The sequence below is a fragment of the Orbicella franksi genome, chromosome 10 (assembly GCF_964199315.1).
Source record: "Orbicella franksi chromosome 10, jaOrbFran1.1, whole genome shotgun sequence".
In the NCBI taxonomy this organism is placed as follows: domain Eukaryota; kingdom Metazoa; phylum Cnidaria; class Anthozoa; order Scleractinia; family Merulinidae; genus Orbicella; species Orbicella franksi.
Window position 1 is genome coordinate 22,689,378 of NC_138154.1, and position 27,607 is coordinate 22,716,984.

The 27,607-nt window shown below is 38.0% G+C and overlaps 1 protein-coding gene across 2 annotated transcripts; it reads right to left on the reverse strand.

Annotated features, from left to right (window-relative positions):
* Positions 1-2,932: 2,932 nt before the first annotated feature.
* Positions 2,933-27,293, reverse strand: LOC145500311 (protein FAM13A-like). Of its 2 annotated transcripts, none has more exons than XM_081479801.1 (28): positions 27,026-27,293; positions 26,297-26,768; positions 24,591-24,693; positions 23,931-24,050; positions 23,224-23,301; positions 22,910-22,977; positions 21,057-21,120; positions 20,124-20,246; positions 19,798-19,855; positions 18,978-19,068; positions 18,465-18,511; positions 18,040-18,088; positions 17,207-17,352; positions 14,587-14,658; positions 12,476-12,523; positions 11,505-11,611; positions 10,836-10,931; positions 10,368-10,564; positions 9,132-9,209; positions 8,595-8,792; positions 7,427-7,576; positions 6,735-6,913; positions 5,730-6,245; positions 4,522-4,729; positions 4,194-4,345; positions 3,694-3,795; positions 3,438-3,492; positions 2,933-3,125 (listed from the first exon to the last, which is right to left on the reverse strand). In XM_081479801.1, exons 2-28 carry the CDS (start codon positions 26,414-26,416, stop codon positions 3,057-3,059), a joined length of 3,294 nt encoding a protein of 1,097 aa, XP_081335927.1. In that variant the 5' UTR covers positions 26,417-26,768; positions 27,026-27,293; the 3' UTR covers positions 2,933-3,056. The 2 variants fall into 2 exon arrangements, with proteins under 2 accessions (XP_081335927.1, XP_081335926.1); XM_081479800.1 differs by having other exon boundaries at positions 6,606-6,913.
* Positions 27,294-27,607: the final 314 nt, after the last annotated feature.

Below are 27,607 nucleotides of genomic sequence, written 5' to 3' on the forward strand. Positions count from 1 at the left end.
TCCCCGAAAGACGGAAGTGGCAGGAGAGTGGAGTGTTGTGGGTAAAATTGTGACTTGTCAGGGGAGGAGAGCGTAGCTGAACCTGACAACTTTGACAACGCTCGCAAAAATTTGTTCAAACGCTTGTAATCTTACAACTTAGCCTACTTCACTAACTGTCTTGAAGTCCGGTTCAGCACCAAAGACCAGTAACACAGAACAAGATCATAACCTTTCTCACATATTTCAGAGTAATGCAACCCGGCAAAATGCAGCCGTCTGCTGAACAGGGGTGGGGAGGGGTTAAATATGGAAGACGCAAAAAAAAAAAAAAAAAAAAGCTGGAGTGAACAATGAAAGTACGCGAGACGAAAACAGGTCCAACAAGCAAGTTTCCGGGAAAGTATATTTTAATCGACACCTGGTTTGCAATTATATGCCATGCAGCAATAGTTTCTTTGAATTTGCGGAACTCAATCTTTTTTGTTACAAATTAAATGCTTCGGAAAATGAAAGTACTGGTGCACAGTGTGGAAGTTTTTACATCCTGTTTGTCATTTGCCATATAAATCCCAGATCACTTAAATTTAGAAATTCAGGCGGACTACGAAATGACCTCAAATTAACAATCACATTAATTCTAGATATGAAGAAAATTCTTGAAAATTCTTGACTGCTTGCATCGCATTGCTCTTCCTTTGACAACGTCATCAAAAATCACTTATTTCAACAGTTGTTTTACAAAAAAAAAATTGAGATCTCAATTCCGTAATTAACTCAGTCAGTACCAAGATAGATCATCAAAGCCTTTCTCATTACAGAGTATCCCTTGCAATGTCAGGTAGTAGCTAGGTGATGAGAACTTGGGAGAAAATCATCAAATGGGTGCCATAAATTCTCAAAACGCTCAGCAAAGGAAATAGTTGGTAACTGGTTGGAAGAATCAGAATTTTTAGCAAGGGAGTGAGTGTGTAAGAAGTATTCAACTGAATCAAGTGCGAACCTTTTGTCTAAGTGACACTTGGCAAGAAACTTGGTCACAACCCGGATGAGAGAGTTGGTTTGTTTTGGAAATATTATCATCACAATGCAGGGTAGGTACTCAAATTTGACAAAGGGTTTAAGGTTTCCTCTCAGTTTACGTTTTAGTGATCTTTGGCTCGTTTAAGTTTGTATCTGTTGTAGTTCAAGTCGCCTGAATTTTGTCTTTTTAGCTCTGACCAAAGGTTTCAACTTGTGACGATGGCCAAGACTTCATCAAACTTCTGTTGACCTACGTTCACTGTGATTGAGATGCGGAATTTGCATTAAGTCAAGACGTGTTAAAATGCAAACGTTTCAGTACAACGTTGAACAATAATATATGAAAACGCGCAAGGGAGCCCACGTGTAGTGATGTAATGGTTTTCTGCCGAGTTGTTTCCTTGGCATTTTCAATGCATGAGTAAATTTTTGCCCGTTCGGTTGGCCAACTAACTCGACAACGAACTCAAGGTCACACTTTTTTAAAAAAGACTTGCTTCCACTTACGACTGTTTTACTTGTCTAGGAGCTAAAACAAAATCAGTCAATAGCGTATGCCTCGGTTGGGAATCACTCTCGCGCTGTTAAATACCTCTTCTATGCATCAGGCCAACGAGTTTTCAGCGAGTCTCGCGTTTGTTTTGGGTCGAGATGAGCAACGAAAATACCTGTATATATCTGCCAATGTGGGTGCACTCCACAGCCAATAGCCAGTCAGGCTAAGTTGTGAAAGACTTACATTCATACCTTGTTGACTGGTTCCGTACATCTCACACTGAGAAGACACTTGTCTGAAGTTGAACTCAAGGTGAATGTTCAGAATGTTTGCAGTAGTTGATACTCTGGAAATATTTGCCAATTTTAAAACAAACGAGAACGCTGTTTATCCAATTAGAACGCGCGTGGTATATAATACCGGATATTACTATTAGCATATCCACTGCTCGACCGTCAGGAAAACGCGCAAGTTTGACTCGATTTCACAGTAATTGGGAGCAAGGCAATCGTTGAAATGGCTTTCAAATTGGTGTTTGAAAATTGGTGTCATAAGTTTCCGAACTATTTCTTTTCTGCTACAACAACTAGACAACTCACCCTAGGCTTAAATCGTTTGACAGTCTATTTGTAATTCACCCACGTGTCGAAAGCTTAATGAGAACTAAGGCCATCCCACCTTTTTTTTCGTTTATTGTCGAATGCGTTTTCTGATTTTGGGTCGGTCGGTCGGAAAAGGAAAAAAAAGGGGAAAAAAAAAAGACACACACACACACACACAAATAAAACTGGAAAAGGAGTCTGGAGCTACGAGGCCCGGTACCTCAGCATGACATCCGTGGAGCCTGGAAACAACAAGGTCTGGTTACAGAGTCAAGATCGCGGCAAAGGAGGAAGGAAAAAGTCGACTTCGTTGTTAAAATCAAACGAGAACAGGGAAAAACTAAAAATCTGTAAGGCAAAAAATTGCTTATGTTTCAGATTAAAGTGACAATTGTTTGAAATAATGTGTCATTACCTTCATTGCCTTCTGTGTAACTTTTTTTTTTTGAAAACGCGAAAATCTGGGTCGGTCGGACGACGCTAAACAGAGAGAAAAAGGCGATGGCCTAAGAGAGAGCGCCCTCAATAATATTGACACTTTTGTGTGAACAAGTGCTTTTCCGGGTTGCTCTTACCTCTGTTTCAAAATGAATCTTCGTGCAAAACCTTTCATATTGAATGAGTTTTTTCTTGCACGTTCATCGTCTTGTAAATCAAACTCATTTCAATATGAAAGGTTCTGCACTAGGACTCGTTTTGAACCAGGGGTAAAAAACAATTCAGAAGTGGCTTATCTACTCCAGTGTCAACAAGGTCCTGTTTACAAAAGGTCAGCATCTCTGTTTATAATACACAAGTGGTGAAAGTATCATAAATGTTAAAACCATTCTCGTTAAACAAAATAATAACTTTTAATTTTTTCTTAAAACTCTATACAAAATTCAACATACAATAATGTCTTAATTCTCAACAAGTAAAGGAAATAATATGTACAAGCAAGAATCTTGGAGTTCAGTTTACATCGTGTTAGTGACTTGACGTTTCGTCAATAAAGCTTCTATAAGCTTCAACTGGTGCTTGATGTGCTGTAAAGTTAGAATACACATTGGTGGTTAGAGAAGTCTCCACTGGAGCTGTCACGCAACACATTGTCTACGTGGGACAACGCCAGGCACACTCGTCACGCAACCTTTTCTAACATTGGTCTAAGATTGTACAACGAGTCAAACAAATAAACAGACAGATAGACAGACACTCATGTGTAGGGAGCGAGTGAGGACAGTAGGCTACAAGAGTTAAAAGTTAGGTTCTTTTTTCGCTCAAAACAGTAGTAAAACACTTCAAAGAATTCGACAACAGGTCACAACGATATCAAGAAGAAGAAGAAGCGATTTTACCTTATACTCGTGATAGTCACTTCCCATTTCTCCTCTATCTTCTCTCTGCACTCGCCTGAGAGAGAAACATGATCACAATTTAGAAATCAAACTTTTTCGTCTTAGCTTCTTGCATGCCTCGTGTAACGAACATTTTGATTTGCGTGTTACCCAAACGCCTGCGGGAAGCTTCCCCTACAATCAATGAAACTTTCACATACAGATTACTTGAGCTAGATCACAGACCACATTAGATAATCGTAATGTAATCACTTACCGGCCAGTGTGCTCTAAGAAGTCATCCTCAAATTTCTTGAGTTTTTTTCTCATTTTCTTTTTCTCTTTTCTCTTTAATTCAAGCTGATCACTCAACTCGTCCCTACAGAGAGTAACACAATGACAGTTAGAGTAGATAAGTAATTAGTGGTGCACTTCCCGATACTCTAAAAAACGTTTTGGGTGATCAATCTTCATTTCTGGCTAAGTGAGTTTCGGCGCGGTCAACTCTTAGTTAGAAATCTCAGATGTTGGGAGACAGACCCGTTCACATTATTTAAATACTAGGCGCAGTGAAGACTTAAATCCAAGATCTTTTGATTTCAAGTCAAACGGTGACACAACTCGGTCACGCAGCTTTTACTACTTGCCCATTCTACTAACATTCTTGTCGTTCCCGTCACGCAATGCTTGGCTTCTTTTCTGTCAGGAGGCGTTGCGTGACGATCTAAAAGCGATTGTGATGGGAGGCCAGTGTCACGGACAACAATTGCCACTTACCGGGACATCTCGTGGAATTTGGCGTCCTCTCTCAGTTGAGCGGAGTCACTAAGGTTTAGGGTGTCTTGTATTGTGTCACCAAAAGCTTCATCATCTGCGTCTAAAGTGTCTGTGTAGGACATATTGCCTGCGCTACGTCTCCTTGGCGAGTCCTGCAAACGAGCACAGTTTAATGTAATATTCTGTTTGAGAATTGGGCAAGAGCGATAGGAAGAGTCTTCAAGCTAATCATCGTGACCAGCAACTTCCCCGTCACGCAACTATTCCTAAAGTCACGCAGAATAGGAGCGATAGCGCGAATAGGGAACAGTACAAAAGTCGAAATTACCCTTCCAGCGATGGGCAGCGACTGGGTTAGTGACCTGGCAGGGGATCCACCGCTGCCGCTTGGCGAGTGTAAGGGAGCATCTTCATGGATAGGAGCCAGGTCAGACACCAGTCTATCAATTGAACTAGTTCTTGGGCGTGTCCCTCCAGCGATCTTTACGGGCGATTCTGTTACAGGTGCGGCAAGTTTGCGTTTGATTGTACGATACCTGTTAGAAAAAAAATATACAAATGTCAACATTTAAGTCTAGAGGATATTCAACGGTGAAAAGGTGAAAGGCGAAGGAAACTGTGACACTAGTCTCCTTCCCCGCCTTCACGTGTCAGAAGGTGTTCTGTATTACTCAGCATTTTTTAACCTAAAACTATGACCTACATAGACTGCCGTTTCTCGTGTATACACTTCACCGAAATCGAGACCAGTTACAAGAGCAACTCATCGCAAACGAAAGCAATTCGGCACAAGCGCGGGAAATCGTACACGACCAAGTCGCGAGTGGTTAATTATTTCCATCTGATTTGTGATATTCGAGAGGCAAGATTCTTACACCACTTTCTAAACGAAAAGCATTCTTCTAAGGTGACAGCAGAGAAAAGGAAGATTGCTACGAGCTAACCCTACTCCCGGGGGGGGGGGGGGGATACTCCAAAAACACATTTGGTGGGGGTGTGCGGCCCGCTTCCCAAAACCCTTAACCCTATTTATGACCAAAATCTACGATTTTCCCTACCCTATTTATGACAGTTGCGGCTGACACAGTTGCCCTAAACATAAGGTTTGAAGGGCTTTTGCTTATGGTCGTATCGATAATGATGAAAAAGTAGCTTCTTCTAAACAACATACCCAACTCAAGACTAGAGTACAAAAACTGTACCCTATTTAAGACCAAAATGGCCAAAATCGATACCCCATTTATGACCAAAACGGCTGAAAAACCATACGCTTTGGGGCCGCACATACCTATATAGCCCATATAGGAGAGTACCCCATCCCCCCCCTCGGGAACCTACTCCACTAGACACTAGAAAGCAGTTGCCTTCTTTATCAGAAGACGTAAACAGCAATACCATGTACGCATTATCACTATAATCACCTCTTGACAATTGTCCATAACAGACTAACACGTGATTAAATCAATAAGAAGTTACACTCTTGCTGTCACGTAATCGCTTCTCTGTCACGCAATGTAACATTACTACTGTACTAACCTGTCGTACAAAGGCCTCATAAGGTCCTTATCTTTTTTAGTGTTCGGACGACCAAACAAGCTCTCATGCTGCAGCAGCGCCTTCTGTACCGCTAGCTTCTCGTCCTGAAGCTGTTCCCTGCCCATTTGCTCCACCTCCTCAGGCCTGCCAGCTTCCTCCCTCTTCTCCTCAAGCTTGTTCAGTAAGCTCTCTAGGGAGTGTTCAATACTTGCAGGTGTTGTGGTCAGCAGAGGTTCATTGCTACTGCTTTTCATACCCTGTCCGCTCATGGGGGGCACAGTCTCATTCAAACGCTCCGCCTCGCACTTCGCGCGTTCTTTGAGTTCTTTCAACTGCTTTCTTGCGCGGCCCAGTTCCGACACGTATTTTTTGATAGGTGCTTTTTCGCTTTGCGACGGTCGCCGCGCGTGTTCGTCCTCGAAAGCGTCTTCAAAATCGCGGATTTTCTTTTTTAGTTGACTAATTGTTTTAGTGAGTTGCTTGACTGTCTGCTCACCCTTCGGAGACGATTCCACCCTGTGATGAAAGAAAGAAAGAAACAGTCATACACTTGCAACAAACTACAATCATAGTACATACTACAAACTGGTGATTCTTGTAAATTTTTATATGTACCAGTCACATCTGAAGTATTTCTGCTTAAAACAAAGAATGTCTGCAATACAACATACTTTTTCCCCCCATCTTCTTTGCTATAACATACAGTACCGGTCAAAGGGATTGGAGCGGCCAGACAGGGTTCAACATGTCATTCTCGTTTCCTTAAACATTGTATCAAACAACATTAGGCTAAATATTCTGATATTTGCTCGTTATATATCAACACATAGCTTTCTGTCGCCCATCCATCAACTAATGTTACAGTCGGTAACCAACCTTCTTTCAAACCATGAATGCTCAATCTGTTCGTGCGGCGGGGACGGGGGACACTCATAACCAGTGGTCCGGGTATCAATAGTAAGGGGCCGAGAACGAGGGGACAATAATGCTTCGTCTGTACCGAACCTTTCGTATCGTTCCCTGGGTGACAGCTGTATTTCGTCCGCTGCATCGTGTTGTTGCAGTTTGTAGAGCTCAAGCGGAGGCACGATAGGTGCGCCATGGTGCTTTTTCTTGTACTGTTGAGTGATGAGATCTTTTCTGGACCTCAAGGGCGACGAATCAACTTCATCTATTTCACCATGCTGTAAGACAAGAAAGAAATCTTAATGACGTTCTCGGCAAGGGTCTGAGACCAAGGAAGAGGAGTGCAACCTTCCTTTCCTAAGAATTTTCGATTCTCGTTAACCAATCAGGAATTTACACGTTCGTTCAAAAACACACGGAGAGATGTTAGGTCATCCTGACGTCAGAAGGAAATGTCACGCTACTAAGCAACCACTGTCACGCAAAGCTCAGATCAAAAATCTCGGAGATAAGATTTCAAGCACAGAAGGTTCTTGTTGTTTCGGATGTTCCTAGGATAGTGATGTTTTCTGTAAAGAGGAAACTAAATTCACCACTGACAAGTCCAGTATCTTACTACATGACGCGCTTTCGTCATTGACAATCACAATACAAGAGAAATCACGATGGAAATATCAATATTCATTACTGATTTCCCCACAGTTCTCTTAATATTAACTCTGAGAAGTTGGCAAGTGTCTGACTTTGACCATTTTACAGTGAATGGGTGCAGCAGGGGTAGCAATACTTACATCTTGCTTGGTTGATGCAGATGGAGACTGAATCCTTGACGACCTTGCAGATCTGGGTGATCTGGGCGGTGTTGTTGACACGACATCTTTGCTCTTTGCCTCATCAACTAAAGGATGTACGAAAGCTTTGCTTTGTCTCTGCTTAACGTCCTGTGGAACACCCATTACAAAGTTACATTGACAGATCACAGGCTCACCAACCTCAAGAAGGTAATCTCAAGTGGCATTGTTTATTATGCTGCATGCAAATAAACCCTGATGTGGAACCATTCAGATGAAACTCATCGAGCATAACCTTCCTGTGGAGCTTGTTTGATGATGTGATTCGTTTTTGGATTTTGAACTTGTACTCTTGGGAGATATAGTATATAGTATATACCACACAAGTGAATAGTGCTTTTCGCGCGCTCTGATTGACTAACTCGGAGGTTATAGTACTATTCACCTCCGAGCAGCCGGCGCGAGAGATTTTAAAATTTCCGACCGCTTATCATACATAAAATAACGTTTTGGTCCGCTGATTATTCAGCTTGTGTGGTATATACTAAAACAGTTATTCACCTCAGTGTCGATGAAAGTGATGGATATTTACCTCCACTTCGGTGAATAATTGTTAATTATTCCTGTCGTATGCTGCGCGTATGTCGCATTGATTGTGTCTGGCCACTGTATTTTCCATGGCGTGGTATAAAATAAGTATCCAACGCTCTCTCGTGATATACCATGGAACATCCCACTTGTCACTTGTATTTTATTGGTATACACACTCGCCCAAAGGCTCCAATGTATACTAAGAAATTGCGTAAGTAGTACATGTATGAAGCAGGTAAAAGAAAACCCACAAGTAAAATATTGTAATGCGATTACCTTGAATTCGCACATAAAACCTTGGTTGTCAAAAGGAAAACTAACATGCCGTAAAAAGATGAAAAACATGACCAAAATCAAATACAAACTTTTTATGCAAACCAACAGCATCAAACTGCCTTGTCCGGGACGTGACTCCTGATTATACGCAGTACACATGGAGTTGTGAAACCGCTTTGAGTTTTGCCTCCTGCCCATCAAGTTCTGCTCTCAGTGAACGAAAGGGTGTGACATATTCCATTGTACATTTAGCACTTTCAATATTATTGTGAAGGAAAGTTAGTTTACACATAGATCTTACCTTGTCTAATTCTTCTTCACTGTTTGCGAAAATCTCGCTTGTTTCGTGTCTTTTCTTTAAGCTTGGTCTCCGCCTGTTCTTGGGAGGAGGAGCTCGGTCCCGGGTGAGAGAGCCAAGAACCTCAGAATTCCTCTTTACCCTGAACAGTGAGTCCCCTGTACTTGTACTTATTATCTCCTCGTACAAATTTTCATCGTCCTGAATTAAACACACAAACGAAATGCAAAAATCTTGCGGTATTCTTAAATGAGGAAAAGAGGTAGGGGAAGGAAGCAGAGGGTCGTAAAAACAACAACGATACAAAAACAGTTCTGACAAAACAGCAATTTTCTCAAAGTGGTGGAATTGACAGTTTGCAAACCAAATTACGTTTTATGATACAAACCCGTGACAATTTCCTATAAATATTTAGCTAAAGCTGCAGCAGAAAGTGGCGAGTTAACATCAAATTTGTATTGCTCGCCTGTTTTCAGTTTCAGCAATTATTCAGGTAATCCTAAATTACACAACACACAATCATTTGGTGTAAAAACTGACCTTGAATCCTTCAAATTGCTCGTGTGAATCTCTCGTATGAGGATAAGTTGAGCTCAAGATGTGGTTACTGTTCTTGTCCTTTGAAAGCAAAGTGAATGGAACTTTTCAGAACCAAGACTAAAACTCTAACCAACACACAAGGTCAAAACATGTTTTACCCAATCATCCAGTTGGGGGTGGAAGCTCTATCTGATATTACATACATACATACATACTTTATTGTTGCCTCCCCAATGGGGCTTTTTAGGAACAATTAATAAAATTACTAAGTTACTAATAACTACACAATCAAAATTAATCAAATTGAAAAAACATTTACAACATGTTACATAACATGCAATAATGCAAAGATTTATATTGCAAAATTTGTACATGACTGTGTGCAACTACTTGGCAAACAATACCAATAAATAATAAAAAAAGTTAAATAAAGACGTTAAAAATCTGTTAATTATCCAATAAAGAAGCCAACGCAATGAATTATACTGCCATAAAACATGACTGTCATGAAAGAAACCAAGTGTTCTCAAACCACTGTTGAGTTGACAGTTATTGTTGACAGTGTACACTTTAGTATAGGTTAAGTCTGCATACGAGCCAAGTGGCTCATCAGGCCAGAGTTTATCCCAGTTTCCACAGCATGAAGCAACTAGGGGTATTCTACTCCCCCCTGGATGGGATGCTAGTCCATCGCAGGGTTACCTTCAGCATTAAATTTGCTGGTACTCATTTATACACCTGGGTGGAGAGAGGCACTTTGATAGTTAAGTGTCTTGCCCAAGAACACAACACAATGTCCCTGGCCAGGGCTCAAGCGCGGACCCTCTATCCGGAGATGAGCACACTAACCATGAGGCCACCATGTCTCCACACACACTTTTGTATGCATTATGATAACGACTTATCTTATGTAAAAAAATAAAAGAAGCTTTTCTATGTTTTGTACTCTGAGCACAAAAAGAATTCAGTATATTATAGACATAGAAAACTTCAAGAGCTTTTTAACCAATCAATCAATCAATCAATCAATCAATCAATCAATCAAGCAAGCAATCAAGCAATCAATCAACCAATCACTTAATCAATCCGTACATCCAGACATCAATCAATGTAGCCCTCAATCAATCAATAAGTCAGTCAGTCAGTCAGTCAATCAATCAATCAGAACACGTCAGAATTGAGTGATATGAATGTTACAGCAAGCACATGTAATAATCTTAAGTGAGAAACACTTACCACCCCAATAACAATGCCCCTCTTTTCAAAAATTTCAAATCCTTCAGATTTGGGCCTCTTCTTTAGAGGTTTCACTAGGTTTTCTTTCTCAAGTTGTCTGTTGTCCTGTCCTTCAGATTCAATAGTCTCCAGTTCTTCAATTGCTTCCATTACAGACATCTTTCCCATTCTACTGTTTTCAATTGTATCATTGGTATCTGCAAAAGGTTAGAAATACGACACGTGTTTGATTGCTTACATGGACATGTACTTCGTGACTTCAAAATTGGAATCTCAATGAAACCTGTAAAAAAATGTAATTAAGTTGTTGAATCGAGTATCTTATTCACTTATTATACGTCTTACAAACTTTTGATAAAGTTTTGAAATTCACCATTCTAGGATTACACTGCATGAGTGCTATAACCTAAAAGTTTCTAATTGTAAATTGTTCATTACTGTGTGCCATAACTCAGCCAATTCACAAACCTGATGTCTCTTTCTGACTATTACCATTTCTTCTCCTCCTTCTTCTTTGTTTGCCAGTATCCTCTTCACTGTAGTTACGGCTTGGCAACGGTGGACCTGTTTGTGTTTAGAGTAAAATTTTAATTATAAGAGTTGGGCTTTGCTCAAAAGGATGTTTTTTGGGGAAAGGGGAAGACTTTTTCTGGTGGGAAGGAGGGATATGTCCTGGGGGGGGCACTCACATATAAAAATGATGGCGGTGCTCGTCATACCTTTTAGGGGTTAAAAAAATGGTTTTAGTACCTCGTATGGTGCTCAGCATCAAAAAGGCCACAGTAGGAGCTTTTGCAGTATCTTTTAGAGTATTGAACTGAACACAATTTGACAAGCAAATAATGTGTTGTTTTAGAATTGGTACCTCCTGGGGGTGGAAGCATTTCAAGCCACTCCCACAAAACAAGATCTTGGTAGCTCTTAGGAGTCCTTTTCAAAATTTCTGATGAGCCCCCCTGTCCTTTTTATATGGGAGTCCCCCCCCCCCCCCCCAACAGGGCATACATGTATATATGGGGATCTTTATTAGAATGGGCTTATGTTCAGAAAGGACATTTGAAGCTCACAAAATTTAGGTGCACATCGTAACATGCATCAAACTTCTTGCATTACAGCCAGCTGTAGGGGGAGACATACCTTCATCACCAGATTCCTGTGAGTGTGGGCTGTTTTCATCTGTAGATGTCAGGTCAGGTCCAAACAAGTGCTCTTTGATAGTTTCATTGATTGCTTTCTGCACAATCCTACAGGAATAATCAAAATAAAATGTAATACATGTACCGGTAAGTGTTCCATTAGCCACTCATTATGTCAATCCAGCATCTTTGAGTTTACTAGTGGATTAATTGATCTCCTTGGAAATATACTGATGCATTGCCTCGTAAGCACACACAACAGAAAAATGAACAAACAATTTTCTAATGGATTTGAAAATTTTTCAAACAATACATGTTACCTTGTGCCAGGTGGGATGGCCAAATGTTTAGCGTGCTGGACTCTCAATTGCACAGTCTCAGTTGGAGTCCTAGCAGGGGCCAGGTCACTGACCTGTTTTCCTGGGCAAAAAACCTTACTCTCACGGTGCCTCTCTAGAACTCAGGTGTACCTTGCAATAGACTAGTAATCCTATCCAGTGGGAGGGGAGGGGAGGGGGTGTAGGAATATACCCTCTGTTCTTTTTAATCTTTAATTGAACTGTAAGTTTAACAAATCGAATGTGGTTTAGCGTGGTCTGTAATCTTATCGACAACAATATGCATCATCACAGTGGTCAAAATGTTGTGGACTCACTCGGCTGTGCCTCGTGAGTCCACAACAAATTTTGACCACTGTGATGATGTGTATCATTGTCGATAAGAGTACAGACCACGCTAAATTACATTTCTATTTGTTTTTACCACAATATCAATGTCAAAGAAAATGTTTTTTGTTCAGAGCACGAGCTGAAAAAGGCATTGCGTAACACATTGATGTGAGCAGCATTGTCTGGACTCTTATCGACAACAGCAAATTAGACAATCAGATTGTGAGATAAGTAGCAATTGCAGTAAAATATGTAATGATTAATACTAAAATACACTGTACATGTACTCCCATAAAATACTTACTCCTTTCCAGCAGGTGGTTTGGGAGACTCTAGAGTGGGGCTTGAATCACTGTGAAGACAATATGACAGTCACATTTACATATTAAATCTACTGAATACAGCACACACTTGTCTGGGTAAAATTCAACGTAGTACCATGTTTTTGAGAGGGGAAATAGGCCCAATACATGTAGTGAGAGTAATCAAAACTACAACAACACAGAAAGATCTGATTGGTCATGCACAAGCTTGATTTTAGCCTAAATAGGACAGTGCATGCATCATGCTTGTAGACAGTTTAGCTGGACAGCATGTATCATTCTATATTTTACACATGCTTTTTCTTGGACAGATGTAGTTGTCCTTTTCTTGTGCATCTTGGTCAAATTACATTCAACTGCTAAAATTTTAAGCCTTATTTGAATTTCACTGTAATAATTAACTGCGTGACCATGGGTTCTCCCTTTGCTCATGTTTTAAATCTTTTATCTTGGTGAACAGAAACAGGCTCCCACTTGGCCATCTTCTCAAATGAAACGTTCACAGCATTTGATGTTTTACACAGTAGAACTATCATGCACTTATGTACAAAAAAGCCAGCTCTTTTCATGGTGATAGCCACAAAGATTTTTTATAACAAATTATTCCTGTGGCACTATGTACTGCTCGAAGCTGTAACCTACATGTACATTTGCAATTGCGTAGATGTGTACATGTAAAGTCAACAAACATGGGCTGATGAAGTTTAAAATTGGGAAGTGAATTAGCTATAGGTATGACCTTTTAATTGCTTGGTTAAGACCATTTTCAGTAAATAGTGAGTTATTGGGTTGCAGTTTTCTGGCTAGAAAACTGTTTTCTACTGATTTCAGACAACTTGAACTTTGGCTAGGTATGGACAGAATTATTTATTGCTGGTTGAAAAGTCAACAAATGTAAAGGAATTAAATGGAAAAGCCAATGGAATACCGTTCCCACGGTCAACATTTCACAAAGGGAAAGTATGAGCAGTTGTTTCTTCTGGTTTTGCCAGTAAATAGAGTTATTGTGTTGCTGCTATTTGACTACTGCTGCTTCATGGAACTGTTTCCTATCGATTCAGGATAATGCACTTTAAATTTCACGGTTTTCAAGGTTTTCAGCTTTCTTATAAGCTTCTTTGTTCATGGTCATCTTAAACATTTGCCACATTATCTTTCACACTTCCTGCTGTAAAAAGCCTGCTCTTTATTTAATTCTCAGTCTATACCATCAAATGGATCACTATGATGTCAAAATACATCCTCTAAATTCTGGCAAGAAGAGGCACAGGAAGATTTTGCCACTATTGTTTCCTTGGGATATACAAAACCAGCAATATTTTTAAACACTAAATAAATATAAATTTAACTGGTTGGTGATAGTGTACTGAATTATGCATTATATGAAAGCTGCGAGCTTCTTAACTAGATCATAACATTAAGAGAAAATGGAATTTAAAAAAACAATCACTCAAATACTGACTCTTATGAATGTACATGTACTGTGGAAGGTGTCAATTTAGGTTGAAATGAATTATGTTTTTAAGGCTAGGAAAGAAAAATGTGCTGCGTTGCAGGCCTTGTAAAAGTTTAGCCCTGAGATTTGAATAAAATAGACGTGCTGCAAAAACATCTATTTATAAAAGAAATGAGCCTTGTGGGATTAAAATTAAGATTATTCACCGCTTTGCTTAAAATTACCAAAGTCGTTAAACCTACTGAGCTGCTACACAAGTATAAGTATAAATAAGGGTTCATTTGGAGCTCAAAGTGTGAATAGAGTCTTAGCTTTCAACGATGTTTTACTTCTTGCTTACCAGTGAGCCACATTCAGAATTTAAGCTTCAAAATGTTTGAGATATATGAGCAAAGAACAGCAAAGAACAAACACAATTACTGATCACGAAGGATTAATTACTCAACAGCTGATGGCAGAGGAAGAATACAAAGTTGAAAGAGCGGTATATTCTCCACACAGAACACAATGAATTAAGCTCCTAGATCACTCCAGTAGATGCAGGTATTCATTTACATGTACACGCATGCATCCATTTTAAACAAACGTACATGAAATCTTCTAGAAGACATCTTTTGAAATTTACATTGTGCATACCTTTGATGAGTATTCCATGAAGGTGAAACAGACCTCATGTACATATCCAGGTCTTCTGTGGGTGACGAAATGCTAAAAGAAAAATTAAAAAACAAAAAAAAAGGTTAGACAAAAATTAATGCAAATGAGAGCCCAGATAAACTTAGTTGTAAATGCAATAATGATAAAATACAGAGCAATCAATAACTGACTAAAACAACACCTGCAGGATGTGTTGAATTTTCATTTCTACATTATGTGATTTTAATTATTTATGAAAGAAAATGGTGGTCAGATTATACATCAAATACATAATTGCATTCCCACAAGAATCCACTACAACTGAGCAGAACAAGCTTGTGACTTGACAAAGACCATTTTCTGTGTACATACAGGCAATTCATTATATTTACATTCATTCATTAAGAAAATCAATTTCAGACTGGGGTGTGATACATGTACATAACCCCCGACAACTTCCAAACTCCATGCATTTTCTGGCAGAAATTCAAAACAATCCAATTTAATAATGGATCTTTGGTGCACAAACAATTCAAAACTCTCAGACATTATGGCTGCACTAAACCACCCACAATACACACAAACATTAACTGCAGTTTCTCCTGTCAGTGAATCAGCCCATCTGTCAGTTAGCTATCTACATAAATTAAAGTGCAACTTGCATTTAAAAAAGATATGAATAAAAACACTTCTCTGTTTTAGAGCTCAGAAACTAAAATTTATTTTGCATTTTAAAAGACTTAAAAACGTCAGATAATAATTATTATTGTAAGTAGCTGATTCAACAAGATCTTTATAAGTTCCAAAATGAACACAAACATTGGCTGTTTTGGTACTACATTTTGGGCTTATCTTAGTGGTTAAATGCTAAGATGTGAATAACACAACCAATCATTAAATTCTGGTCACATTCAAATGTGCAAATACTGTCAAAAGTTACATTAGCCATAAGTTCTCATGAAACAAGTTGATGCAAATGCATGAAAAAACAAAGGATGACTGAATTGCATGTGGAGATACATATCAATTGTCACTTTGGTTCACAAACTCATTGTATTTTGTAAAACATACCTTGAATCAAACATACAATGCATTTGTGTCATAACCTCTCTAAGAGCTCACAAACAATGCCAGTGGCTACAATGAAGCTAGGAATGACTACTATAAGGCTTTAACAGGTGCATCATGATGTTCAATCAAGGTTTTTGATGTAGAACAGAAGACAACTCGCAACATTCTTAACACCGTAAACACTAAAATCACTTAGAAAGGAGATCAGAGTGACTGAAGGAGTAAAAATAAAATGCTCTGTCAGAGTTTGAAGCACATAAAACAAAGAGGGACATTTGCATCACAAATATTCAAATCACTGAAGCATAAAATGACACTTCAAAACCTGCAAGAAATAAATATTATTTATCATCTATTGCTAGTGTCAAATGCTATAACTGCATGCCCCACTGATTAAAACAATACTGTATTTTATTACTTTTTTTCAAGAAAGACCAGAGGAATATCTAGAAAAAGATAAATCAGAAGAAATCAATGAAAGAAAAATACTTTTGTCTACTACTACACAAGCAAAATGCACATTTCCCTACAGTTGTAATATATATTAATTAATACATGTATATTCAATGTCACTTAAAATTCTTAACAGAGCATAATATGTAAAGTGCTCAGTGGATCCATATTTAACTTTTTAATTTATGACCTGGTCATAAGTGATCAAACAGTGTCAATCTTAATACACTCTATCTCTTCCAAAATAATGAGAAGAGGTTGTATGGCTCAAAATGAGATCACATGTGTTACCATTGCAAGTGCCTAAAGGTATTCCCTTAGACTGTTTTTGTAATGAAATTTATATAAATTATGAAATGCGCCAGAGAGGTTCAAAATATTTACCAATTACGCACACTGCTTACTAATCAGTTGCCATTAACAACAGCCACTGTTGTTAGGGGCTTCATTGGAACGTGATGTAATTAGTGGTTTCTTTTCATTAGTGACAAAGAAAGCTAAGTTCTCAGACTTCTCCAGTTATTCTTAACTACTGTTTTCATTAAATTTCTTTACAACATTTAAATGTGCTCCAAAATTTGTCTAGCACGTTAGAGCCCTGCAATGTAGAGGAAATTGAACATGGGAAACCAGTAATTCCTTGTTTGGGAACTTTTCTTTTGCTATTGCACTCTTTAATTCTATTCATGAGTTTTGTTTTGTCTACAGCTGCTACTAAATAGCAGTCTTGTCTGATCTCTTGTATCAATATAGATAATACTTGCTAATTGTTCTGAAACTTCATTTACATACACTGTGCAATTTTACAACTACCACACAGGTTGAAACAAAAATGAAATTGGAAATTTATTGATCTTTAATTGAATAGTAATATCACATAGTTCTGTCACAAAAATGATTTTTAATATTAAATACAGTATATCAGAGAATTTCTATTAATAACAAAAGCAATCTTTCATTTTAGAAACAAAGGGACTAGCCTACACATAAATGTAAGTGGAAAAAAAATTCTGAGGCAAACATCAAGAAGATACATTATATACACTATACCTCTCAGAATTTTTTTAAATGTAAGAAATCCAGAAGCTAAACTTACTGAGTAACAGGTTGTAACATTTTCTTTGGTTTCTTGACTGTGGCATAAGTAGGGCCATCTTCCTGTATTTTCTCCTTGTCTTCCTGTCCGGTTAATTGAAATGACTCCTCATCACTGGCTGAACTTTCATTCTTTTCATTACCAGCCTGTACAAAAACATGCACAAATCACCACCACAACATGAAAGTATTAAAACTAGTTAATGAGATATTTGTCCATTACCAGTCTGCCACTAATTAATGAGCTAAAGAATGCGTACTTTATGGTTGGAAAGATCAAGATTAAAATACATTTTGTCCAATTTTGGTGTAGTTTAATAGTCAGTGTTTTGACTTGTACCACCCCTCACCCCCGAAGAAATAAAAAATAAAAGATTGCTACACATGCCAAATCAAATGCATTTGCCATTACTTTGTGAGAAAGATGGTAGCCTGGTGATGGTTACTGAGTGTGCCAAAATCCAGGTCGAGCAACCAGGTTCAAGCCCTAGGCAAGACAACTGTGTTATGCTCTATTGAACAAAACTCTTTAATCCATCTCACAGTGCCCCTCTTCATGTGTCAGAATGGGTTCTGGCAAATTCAATGCTGGGGATACTGGTAACCCTGTGATGTGCTTTCATCCCATTCAGGGGTTGGGGGGGGGGGGGTAGAAATACATGTACAGTATACTAGAAAATGTTAATTGGAAACTGGGATAAGCTCAGGCAAGATGGGACAATAATATTTGACTAGATGCGTCTACCTTTAATGTCAATAAGAATAAGATAATGGAATTGCAGTTTATACAAGGCATAAAGATTACTCTCAAAAGCCTTCTATTTGTATTTGCACCTTTTGAAGATGTTTCTTTCTTGTCAACAGTGTTGGAGAGTCATTTGCCCTGGAAAAGACAATAATGACATGATACATTGGTGCATGAGCAGAGTTTTCATTAACTATTGAGTCAGGAACTTCAAAGTGTTAATGATGCAATGCCTTGTTACAAGTATTTTGGTTTCTGGCATTAAGCTACATGTACTTACAGAGTGCATCAAGTGCTACAGTATTTACAACTTGGCAATCACACACCAGGGTCCTAAATAAAGCCTTCACCGGCCTCCCTAGGGGCGGGCAAGGACATTTCCTGGAACCGCACAATACATCTACAGACAAAAGCTCAATCATTGCAGTCATGGAAAATTGTTACAAGGCCTGAACTTTGTGAGTGAAGCTGAAGAGAAGCATGTTAATTCTATTTCTTATGATCAAAAACTCACTTGGCTTCCTGAACTCTGAATATGTCTGTGGTAGCATAAGGAGACACCTACAAAGGAAGCAGCCTTTAAATGTGATCTGAATTGGGAAACATTGGTTGCCAAATTTAGACTATCCCAAGAACCACTCAGCATTTTAGGTTTCATTGTGGATTACAGTGTAGACTGCCATATATATCTAGCAATATCAACATGGAAAAAAGTTGATACACATTTGAAAGCTTGCAATAATGTACATACTGTAAGATAGTTAATAGCCTTCATAATAACTTCACTAAACAGATACCACCTTCAAGGGGGTTTTGATATAATTTATTTTTTACTGTAATCATCTAAAACGACTGATTTGGAAGGAGTTCACAATGTGTTTTACAAATCCTTACCCTTGGCATAAATGTACATTTCCTTTTTGTCCACAGTGTGATGTTATACATGTAGCATGTTTGAACTAGACCCTTATAAGTTCACAACAGTACAATATTTACACTGACGAGAAATTTTAAACACTTTTCAAACCTCAAATAAGGTGTCAAAATCTTCTATGAACGTGCAAACAATTGCATTGGTGTGTCCCTGTTCTCGAAGACCTTCAATTCCATCACCACATCTAGAACAAAGCAAAATTAATGCATTGGTAATCCTCAGATATTTGCCATGTACCCTTTCGTTGCACCCTTCCTATAATCAGACAGCTGGGTAACTATGCTCTCCCTCAGTCAGACATGTTCCCTGACATTTTGCTAGACTAGTTGAAAAAAAAAATTGAACACCTCTCATAAATGTATTCAGACACAATGAACATTAGTCTGCACCTGTTCAAATTTTAATTGCATTCAATGGCTCCATAATTGTAACTAAAATATGTATATGTGTGTGTTTGGGGGGGGGGGGGGGGAGGAAGGAAGGGAATAGAGTATACATCTGGTGAAGGCGGCGTGGCCTAGTGGTTAGGGCACTGTATTTGTAGTCTGGAGGTCCTGAAGTCAAATCCTCTTTGATCCCTGCCACAAGATGGATTTGTGTTTGGTGGTCCCAGATTCAACTCCTCCACAGTTTGTAAATAGCCAACTGGTACAGTGTAAGCCTCCTGCTGGTTGGGATTTTAAATAAGTTTCTCTACTTTAATTTACAGTATCATTTTGTTTGCTTATTTCAGTGTCTGCAATTAGTACAGCAGTGCTTAACAATTGAACACTTGCACAATAAACAGGATTTGTTTTATTTTATCATTTTAGAACATCCTATGATGATTTAAAGAATAATTACATGCAATGAAAGAACTGTGGTTATCAATTCTTTCTTCTGCATTTGAACTCAACAAATATCGGGCTTTTACCTGAAAAAGTTTGGTCCAAATACTATAGCCAAAGCCATTGAACTCATTTTATTATTTTCTATAAAAGAACAAAACATACAATCAACTACACGTAGGTGACAGCACTGCAAAAGCAGAACCCACATAATTTTAATTATATCAGCAAGAAAAGAATGTGCATGTGGCATGTTGCATGTTGCAAAAAAATTGCTTCAGTGGTGTAGCTCTACTAAACACAGTAACTTTGGGACAAATGTTCATTAATGAAAACTATTTGAGTGAAATTTGAGTGAAATCACAACAAGCTTTCGTGGAATGTTTTGTTGAACTAAGTGGGCAAAACTTACCTTCATTCATGGATACCTTCACAAGAAAGTTGCACAGGTACTTTAGCAACTGATAATTAGATGTTGGAAGCTTCTCAAGCAGTGCCTTGATTTCAGGTAAACCACCCCTGTTACCTTTGTGAGCTAAAAATGGCAATTGAAAAAAGTAATACGATACAGTTAGCTTTTTCAACAAGATTAAAACAAATACATCTTGGGACATCTTACTTAAGACTACCGCACACTAGCTGATTTTTTGTTGTAGAACTGCAGATTTTTTGTCAGGGTAAAAACTTGCCGGGCCATCACCTTGTCGCACACTAGCCAATTTTTTGTTACGACTAACCGCGTTGAGGCTTGGGGCCAAGTCATCCAAAATCAAGAGGGCACCTATTCCACTGACATTACTCTCATGACATTTCCTAACCGGTTGAGGTGTGCGCGAGCACCGAAAAATTGTCTTAGTTCACCGCACACTAGCTGACAAGGCCCAACAAGGCCCGACAAGGCCTGACAAGACGTTTGGAGATCTAGCACTGTCAGATATCACCCATCAAGCCCTGATCTTGTCGCAGACTCGTCTGAATTCACCACACACTAGCTGACAAGTATGCTGTGGCCTTTATACTAGGAAAACAAGAAATGGAAGTGACAAAGTAAATAGAGCAGAAATGGGAGCAAAAAGGTGATGTATGATATTGCCAAACACCTGAGAAGTTATGTTCAAGAACATACATGCAAGTGTTGTTCTCTGTTTTCTCATGATTGAGTTAGAAAGGACAATAATTATTATTTTGTATCTGCTCTGACTGGTTGGTTCGGAAAGATTACATGGAAAAGAGGTTCTTCAAGCTCAAGTCGTGGATGGCATAAATCCTATGTTACATGGTCCAGGTTTCTGTCATCAGATAATTTTATGCTGTACATGTATAATTCATTCTTAGCCTGCCCTACCTTGATGTATCTTGATAAAGTCCGCTGTCATACTCTGAGGGATGGGAGGGTCAGGTAGTTCTCTCTACAAACATAAAATATATCATGACATTAGCAGAGTTACTGACCATTGTTTTGGTCATGTTCAATAGACTTGGCTCTGTACTACCAGTAATGAACTAAGTTTGCTAGTACATGCCTGACGAAACCAGCTTGAACTGTCTGCCATTGAGAAGTGTCTACATTGAAGTAGGGAGAGGGATCAAATTTACATTGTATGTTTTACGTAAGAGAGAAATCTGCTCGACACTATTTAATTTGTAATAATTCTATGTACACTAATATTATTTAGTGTTCACAAGATAAACCCCATTTCACTAGCTAGCGTACATGTAAGTGTCGTCAAAAAATGTGCAGAGCCTTGCATGTCTAAAAAAATTTGAAATTTGAAATCTCAGAATTTAATCAAATTTTGACATGGTGTTTTTATTTTAATAATTGTCACAGAAATGTGCTAATTTGCTAACTATACAGTAGTCCAAACATTCCTAAGTGACATACATGACATGTACTGTATTAGGTAATTTCAAATTTGTCCTGACTAATCTTTACTAGAGGAAATTGATAAATTAAAATTAAAATAGATAAATTACCACCTAAGTCAGCTACATTTGTACATTGTACTAAACTGCTAAGGTTCAACAGTTGGTGAAAGTGCTCAAAAGCAACTGCAGGCCAGCCTGCAGAACAGGCGGATTAGTGGGGCAGTGAGTGAGACGAGATACACCAGCTTGGAGTGCGACTACGAGCGTGAAGCACAAGACGAAAAAATCCGCCTGTAGTCACACCATTGTTTATGCTTTACCGCCCCCTTGAAATGATTGGCATATAAGAATGAGAGAGAACAATAATAATTCAATTTATTGGCCCGAAAAAATGTCTCAAGTAACCAATTTACAAATGTATACATGACGCAAAACAGTCAACAGACTGAACATCTAAATTTAGCTAAATTTCAATCATGTATAAACCTAAACATCACACAGAAGGAGATGAAAAGCTCGAACAAATTCAGGATGAAAGAAACATAACTTTGACGACACAGAACGGATCTCTAAGATTTTCGACGTAACACTACAGCAGTCTCTGGTGATGCCAGACAAAGCTAAACTATGATCCGTGGTATTAAATAAACAAGCCACATAACTTAATAACACAGTTTTAATCTAACAACCAGGCCTGGAATGCAAGTAATCAACATAATAACTAACTTTGTCCCTCCAGAGTGAATAATTTAAAAGAGATACAACATACGTTTCTGCAATAGAAATGAGGCAAGCCAAACCACACTCGGCACATGGCAAATTACAGAGGTGTCAAACTCTACAAAGCAATAGATAACAGCTGAAACCATGCAGAGCTTTGACCTCTAACAGTCCAACGGTTCTACTTTACTTTTAAAAAAGTCCCCCTGATAACACAACAACATTAAGTACCCTACAGAAACAAGTGAGGACCAAAATAAAAGGTCAGGAGGCTGGCATTTATAAGAGAATGGCAAATGTAGAAATGTCATGAGCTGTAGGAGTCCGTGTAGGACTGTCACCCAATTTAACACATGTTTTTTCTCACATTCTGACGTCACATGGCTTAAGGCAACCAATCAGCAAAAACCATTCGCCAGGCGAATCGTTGGAAGAGCATAAACAATGGTGTGACTACAGGCAGATTTTTTCGTTACTTTGTGAATTGTTTCCACTACAGGCAAGTTCAGCCTAACATCGTGGGCATGTCAACAACACTTAGCAATCACAGATCCACCTTGCTAGAATACTACATAATTGAATATTGAACACTTGATAATTTCTTCTTACCAAAAAAAGTTTAAGCAAGCCTGCTACAGCCATTACATCTCCCTTTTGTTCCAAGTTTGCTTCACCATCTAAAAAAAGAGAATAATTATCAGTAATACACCAAAACCAGCATGTTCATTATAGATACCCAGATATACTCAACCATCACATCACAATGTTAATGTGATTTTAAATATTTAAGTTGGCAGCTAGCTTTATTTAATTCCAGGATCCACTTGGAATGTGTTATTGAAAGTCTTCAGTTTACATTGTATTATTTTTTAAGAAAACAATTTATAAAATTTATAACTGATAAGTATTCAAAGTGACATTACCTTTGTCGTATGTCGCCTTCAGTGATTCAACCACTTTATGATTACCACTTATACGGAAAATTCCCTCATGACTCATACCTAAGAAATAAAAACCAAAATTGAACAAGTTTGTAAACATTACAGCTAACTACATAATAATAACATTACTTCAAATTTAATCTTCAACTGAAAAACTTCGAAAGAACATTTTCTGACAGCTTGAATGAACATGTAAGCTTAGAGTGCAAATTTCTCCTGTCTATTCAAGTATAGGTCAGTTACAACTTGAGGCTAAAATGGGAAGCTGCAGTATATTGTGAAAGGCTGTAAGTTATTCAATCTAGAGAATACTCTTCTACCACCACAGGGGTTCTTAGCAGAGGGGTGGGCATAGGAAAAAGGTTGAAGAGTAAATACCTGAGACTGATGTCCACCAGTACACTCACTCACTTCTTATACATGTAACTAGACAAGATCACCACCAGGCTTCAAAGTTTCAACACAAAAATTTTCTTCTTACCGGTATATAGTGTATAGGTTAAGTGTTACCTGAGGAATTTGGGAATGCCAAGGTGCTGAAATATACTTTTATTCACAGCTTCACAAAACCTATATACAACAAGTTACTGAATGTACATGCAAGTTGTGAACTGACTTTGAAACCAGGATGCCTTTTGTTCAAGACAATGATAATTATAGGCAATGAAACAACGTTTAGTAGCACCAACCATGTTTTGCAAGGTATTCCACTATGTTGGTGATGATGGGTGGCACTTCACATCCTTCAGACCTTCTCAGTAATTCATCAATAGAAACTCCAAATGTTTTGTTGGTCATTACTGTCACACCTTGAAGTATTGAGAAAGGAAAGCACTTTACTTAACATTTAAAAAAAATTGCTCAACCACAGCAAACAAATAGGTTACCTGAAATGCATGTACATGCTACACTATAATTCAATACATGCTTGTCAGGACAATCAGTCTTATTTTGGTCTAAATTATGCCTGATATATTTTATCTCAGTCTATCTTCACGGAAAGATGTTAATACAATGATGATTTCCCATAGCTTCCAGAAAATTGTACAGATCTATAGATCTTTATTCGTATTTCTTTTGAGGGAAAGATCATGTACATATATTTATCTTTGTGCTTAGAAATTATGTGTTATAACATTGGCATTGATCAGTCCTGGATGGTTGTTAGTAATTAGAATACTAAATGATTATTTGATCACTAATAGATGGTTATCTGAGATAATTACCAAAAATATCCATCCCTATGCCAGGTTAGAGACAAAGGACATTTCACAAATTAAACTGCCATGTTATTCCATGTCTCCTGTTTTTGTGATGCACTGTGATCAAACTAAATATAGAAAGCTTACCGCCACTCAGGTTTCTTCTTTTTACAAGAGGTGAGCTTATTTTCTTTTTCATTTTCGCTATTTTTGACTCTGAAGTCTGCGGCACAGAGAGCTGATCTGAACCCTTGAATCAAAAACAATTCAGGATTAAAAGGTTGACGAAACTTCCACCATATGTATAAACATCTTATATAAAAGCGATTTATGTAATCCTCATGATATTGGCAGCGCATGACCTGGAGTTTGCGAAACCTACGTTGTTGATACATGTACATTTCAAAGTGAGTGGAATATTTATTTATGCATGGAATATTTATTTATATGAAAAGGAAGTCTTAAGGTGTATGTACATCCATCATTGAGGTAATTTTTATTGTACTGGGGAAACATAAATTTCTACCCCAAAATTAGATCTGATTTACAATTGAATAAATATTTTATATGGGAACTTTATATTTATACAGAAAAAAAATACCCACTAAATAAGTATTTTTGTACTGTCACTGTTATAAATATTTCTGTAAAAAAAAAAAAAAACCTGTAATAATTGTTTTTGCACTGTAATAAATATTTTCACACTGCAATTAATAGTTTTTTACTGTCATAAATATGTTTGCATGGCATGTATGGGCGATTGCAAGCATGTTAATGCAAACTCTTTTGTCAAAACACATCACTCACCTTCTTGGTCACACCTCTTAAATAGATTATTGAAGATTTATTTATCGTATCTATAAAATAAAATTCTTGATCTTGATTGGTTCTCCGCACGCCTATTTGCCGCGTAATCGGTGAATGATCATAAGGGTGTCCAATTACAGGTATCCAATTTGAACTTTTTATAAAAATTTGGACACCTGTAATTGGAAACCTACGTGATTCACAGGTCAATTGCACACGCTTTAATGGCTTTCTTTGCAATGTTTCCTACAGTTTTCAAAACTCATGAAATGCGCCACATATGTTTTTGCTCAAAAGAAGTTCTCAAAAGACATTTTTAATTCTGAAATTTGCTATAGATACGATTAATTAGTAATTGGACCTTGCATCATACAATTCAGCGATTAATCGTGCTTGTAATTTCAAATAGGCCTCGCCCTTCGCACTTGTCCAATTTTGAAATTGCTTGTGTGATAACTCCCTGAATTGTACTCCACTCGGTCCAATTACTATTACTAATAGGTCATCAAACCCACCCAATGCACACCCACTACCACACCCACAACAAATTGTTTCAAACTGTAACAAAATATAAATAATTTTAGGCTCACAAATGGCTGGAATAGCAATCTTGAAAGATTACACTTCAAAATTTCAAATTGATTTGTATTCCATTGTGAACAGGAAAGTCTGATGTCTGATTACAAGATAACTGACATAAACCAGACAGTTCATTAACACAAAGCCATTACTAACCGCAATCAATGAGGAAGAAACAAATCTGTTCCGATAATTAAATTAATGTATTAAGAAGCAAAATTAAGAAGAATGCAAAACCCTTGTATAATGTATTACTGGTAGCCAGCTCAACACCCACCAAATCTTACATGTCAAAGTACCACTACAACTGAATAGAAACTGAAAGAGTAATAAAAAAATAAAATCTGGAAATAATGTTCCGGCCAACCTTACTCAGCAAAAGGGTTAGTTTTATTTTTCCACTTAAGCTTTATCGCCAGGCACGTAGCCTTAATTCTGACGAGTGATCGCGGAATCTCAGATCTTACCTGTTGGCTTCTGACGGAAACGCTCGACTCGGAAGCACATATCAGCATCGGACGAATTGCCTGGGAGAGACCTGTTTCTAAGCTATGCTGTCGATTGACCCCTCCGTCTCTCTGACTCATAGATCCGTGCTTTGTAAGTCACATTCAGAGTTTATATCTTATGTCCCGTAAAATAAACAGCGCACAGAACCTACTACAGCAACCATACACTTCGCAAGCCACTTCGCTTCACGACCAAAAAAAATCGTCGTACCAGAATAAAGTTTCCTTAGAGCTCACTCCCCATGGTGTGCAGATTTGTCTTTGAACGTTAACAAAACCAGGTGGATTTTACGACACAAAACCATTGCATGTTTCTCCCGAACTGTTTGAAACTGGCATGATCCCGCGCGATTTGTAGAGCAGGTACAGATGAAATTTTAATAAAACAGTCCGAAGTAAATACCAGTCGTTTGCTGTGATGATTTTCCACCTAAACAGAACATAGGTAAAGTTAAGCCAGTCATAAACTAAAAACACAACTTCGCTTTCTGTATTTGTTTCCAACACAACGCCTTTGGCAATTTCCAAGGCAAACAAAAACTAACGAGATCTCAGACGTTCGGGGTTTAGATTTCATAGTTTATAGTAACAGAGACTCAAAACAGTACACAGAATGCCTTGTAACAACTGATAAATTAGCTGAGGCACTTACGACGATCAAAGTCAAAGAATTCATTTATACTATACCTTGTTGAAAAAGACTTTCTAAGAGCTGCAGTGTTAGAAAAGTAAATAATGAATAACAATGAATTTTCCCTCTAAAAGGACCAAAAATGTCACCGGATATTCACTCAGTCCGTTGCCATCCCACGCTACCAGCACAATATAGCTGCACTTCTAGGTTTTCTTTGCTCGAGTCTATCACTCTCAGGTTTTGATTAAGAAGTACAGGTACTTGTATATCACTTATTCCCAAATACAGCCTGAAAAACCCGCGATATTCGACTGGACCTAACCCGCCACTCAATTTCTTTAGATCAACTATCAAGCTTGTTTTGCTCAAAATTTGCGTGTAAATACAAGCACATGTCACAATAGCCAATCACAAAACGCGATTTCAGTCACATGACAATATCCCGTGGATCAGCGCGGTCAATTTTTTAAAAATGGAAGTGAAAGTTTCGTGGGAATTTTCAAAATAATTTAAATGAAAGACTGTAAAAGAGGAATCATGGTATTTTATAATGTGGTTCTGTTTTGTATTCTTTCACCAAAGCAATGATGTCTCTTCAGTGAGATATTCCTTTATTATTTATTACTACGTAAAAA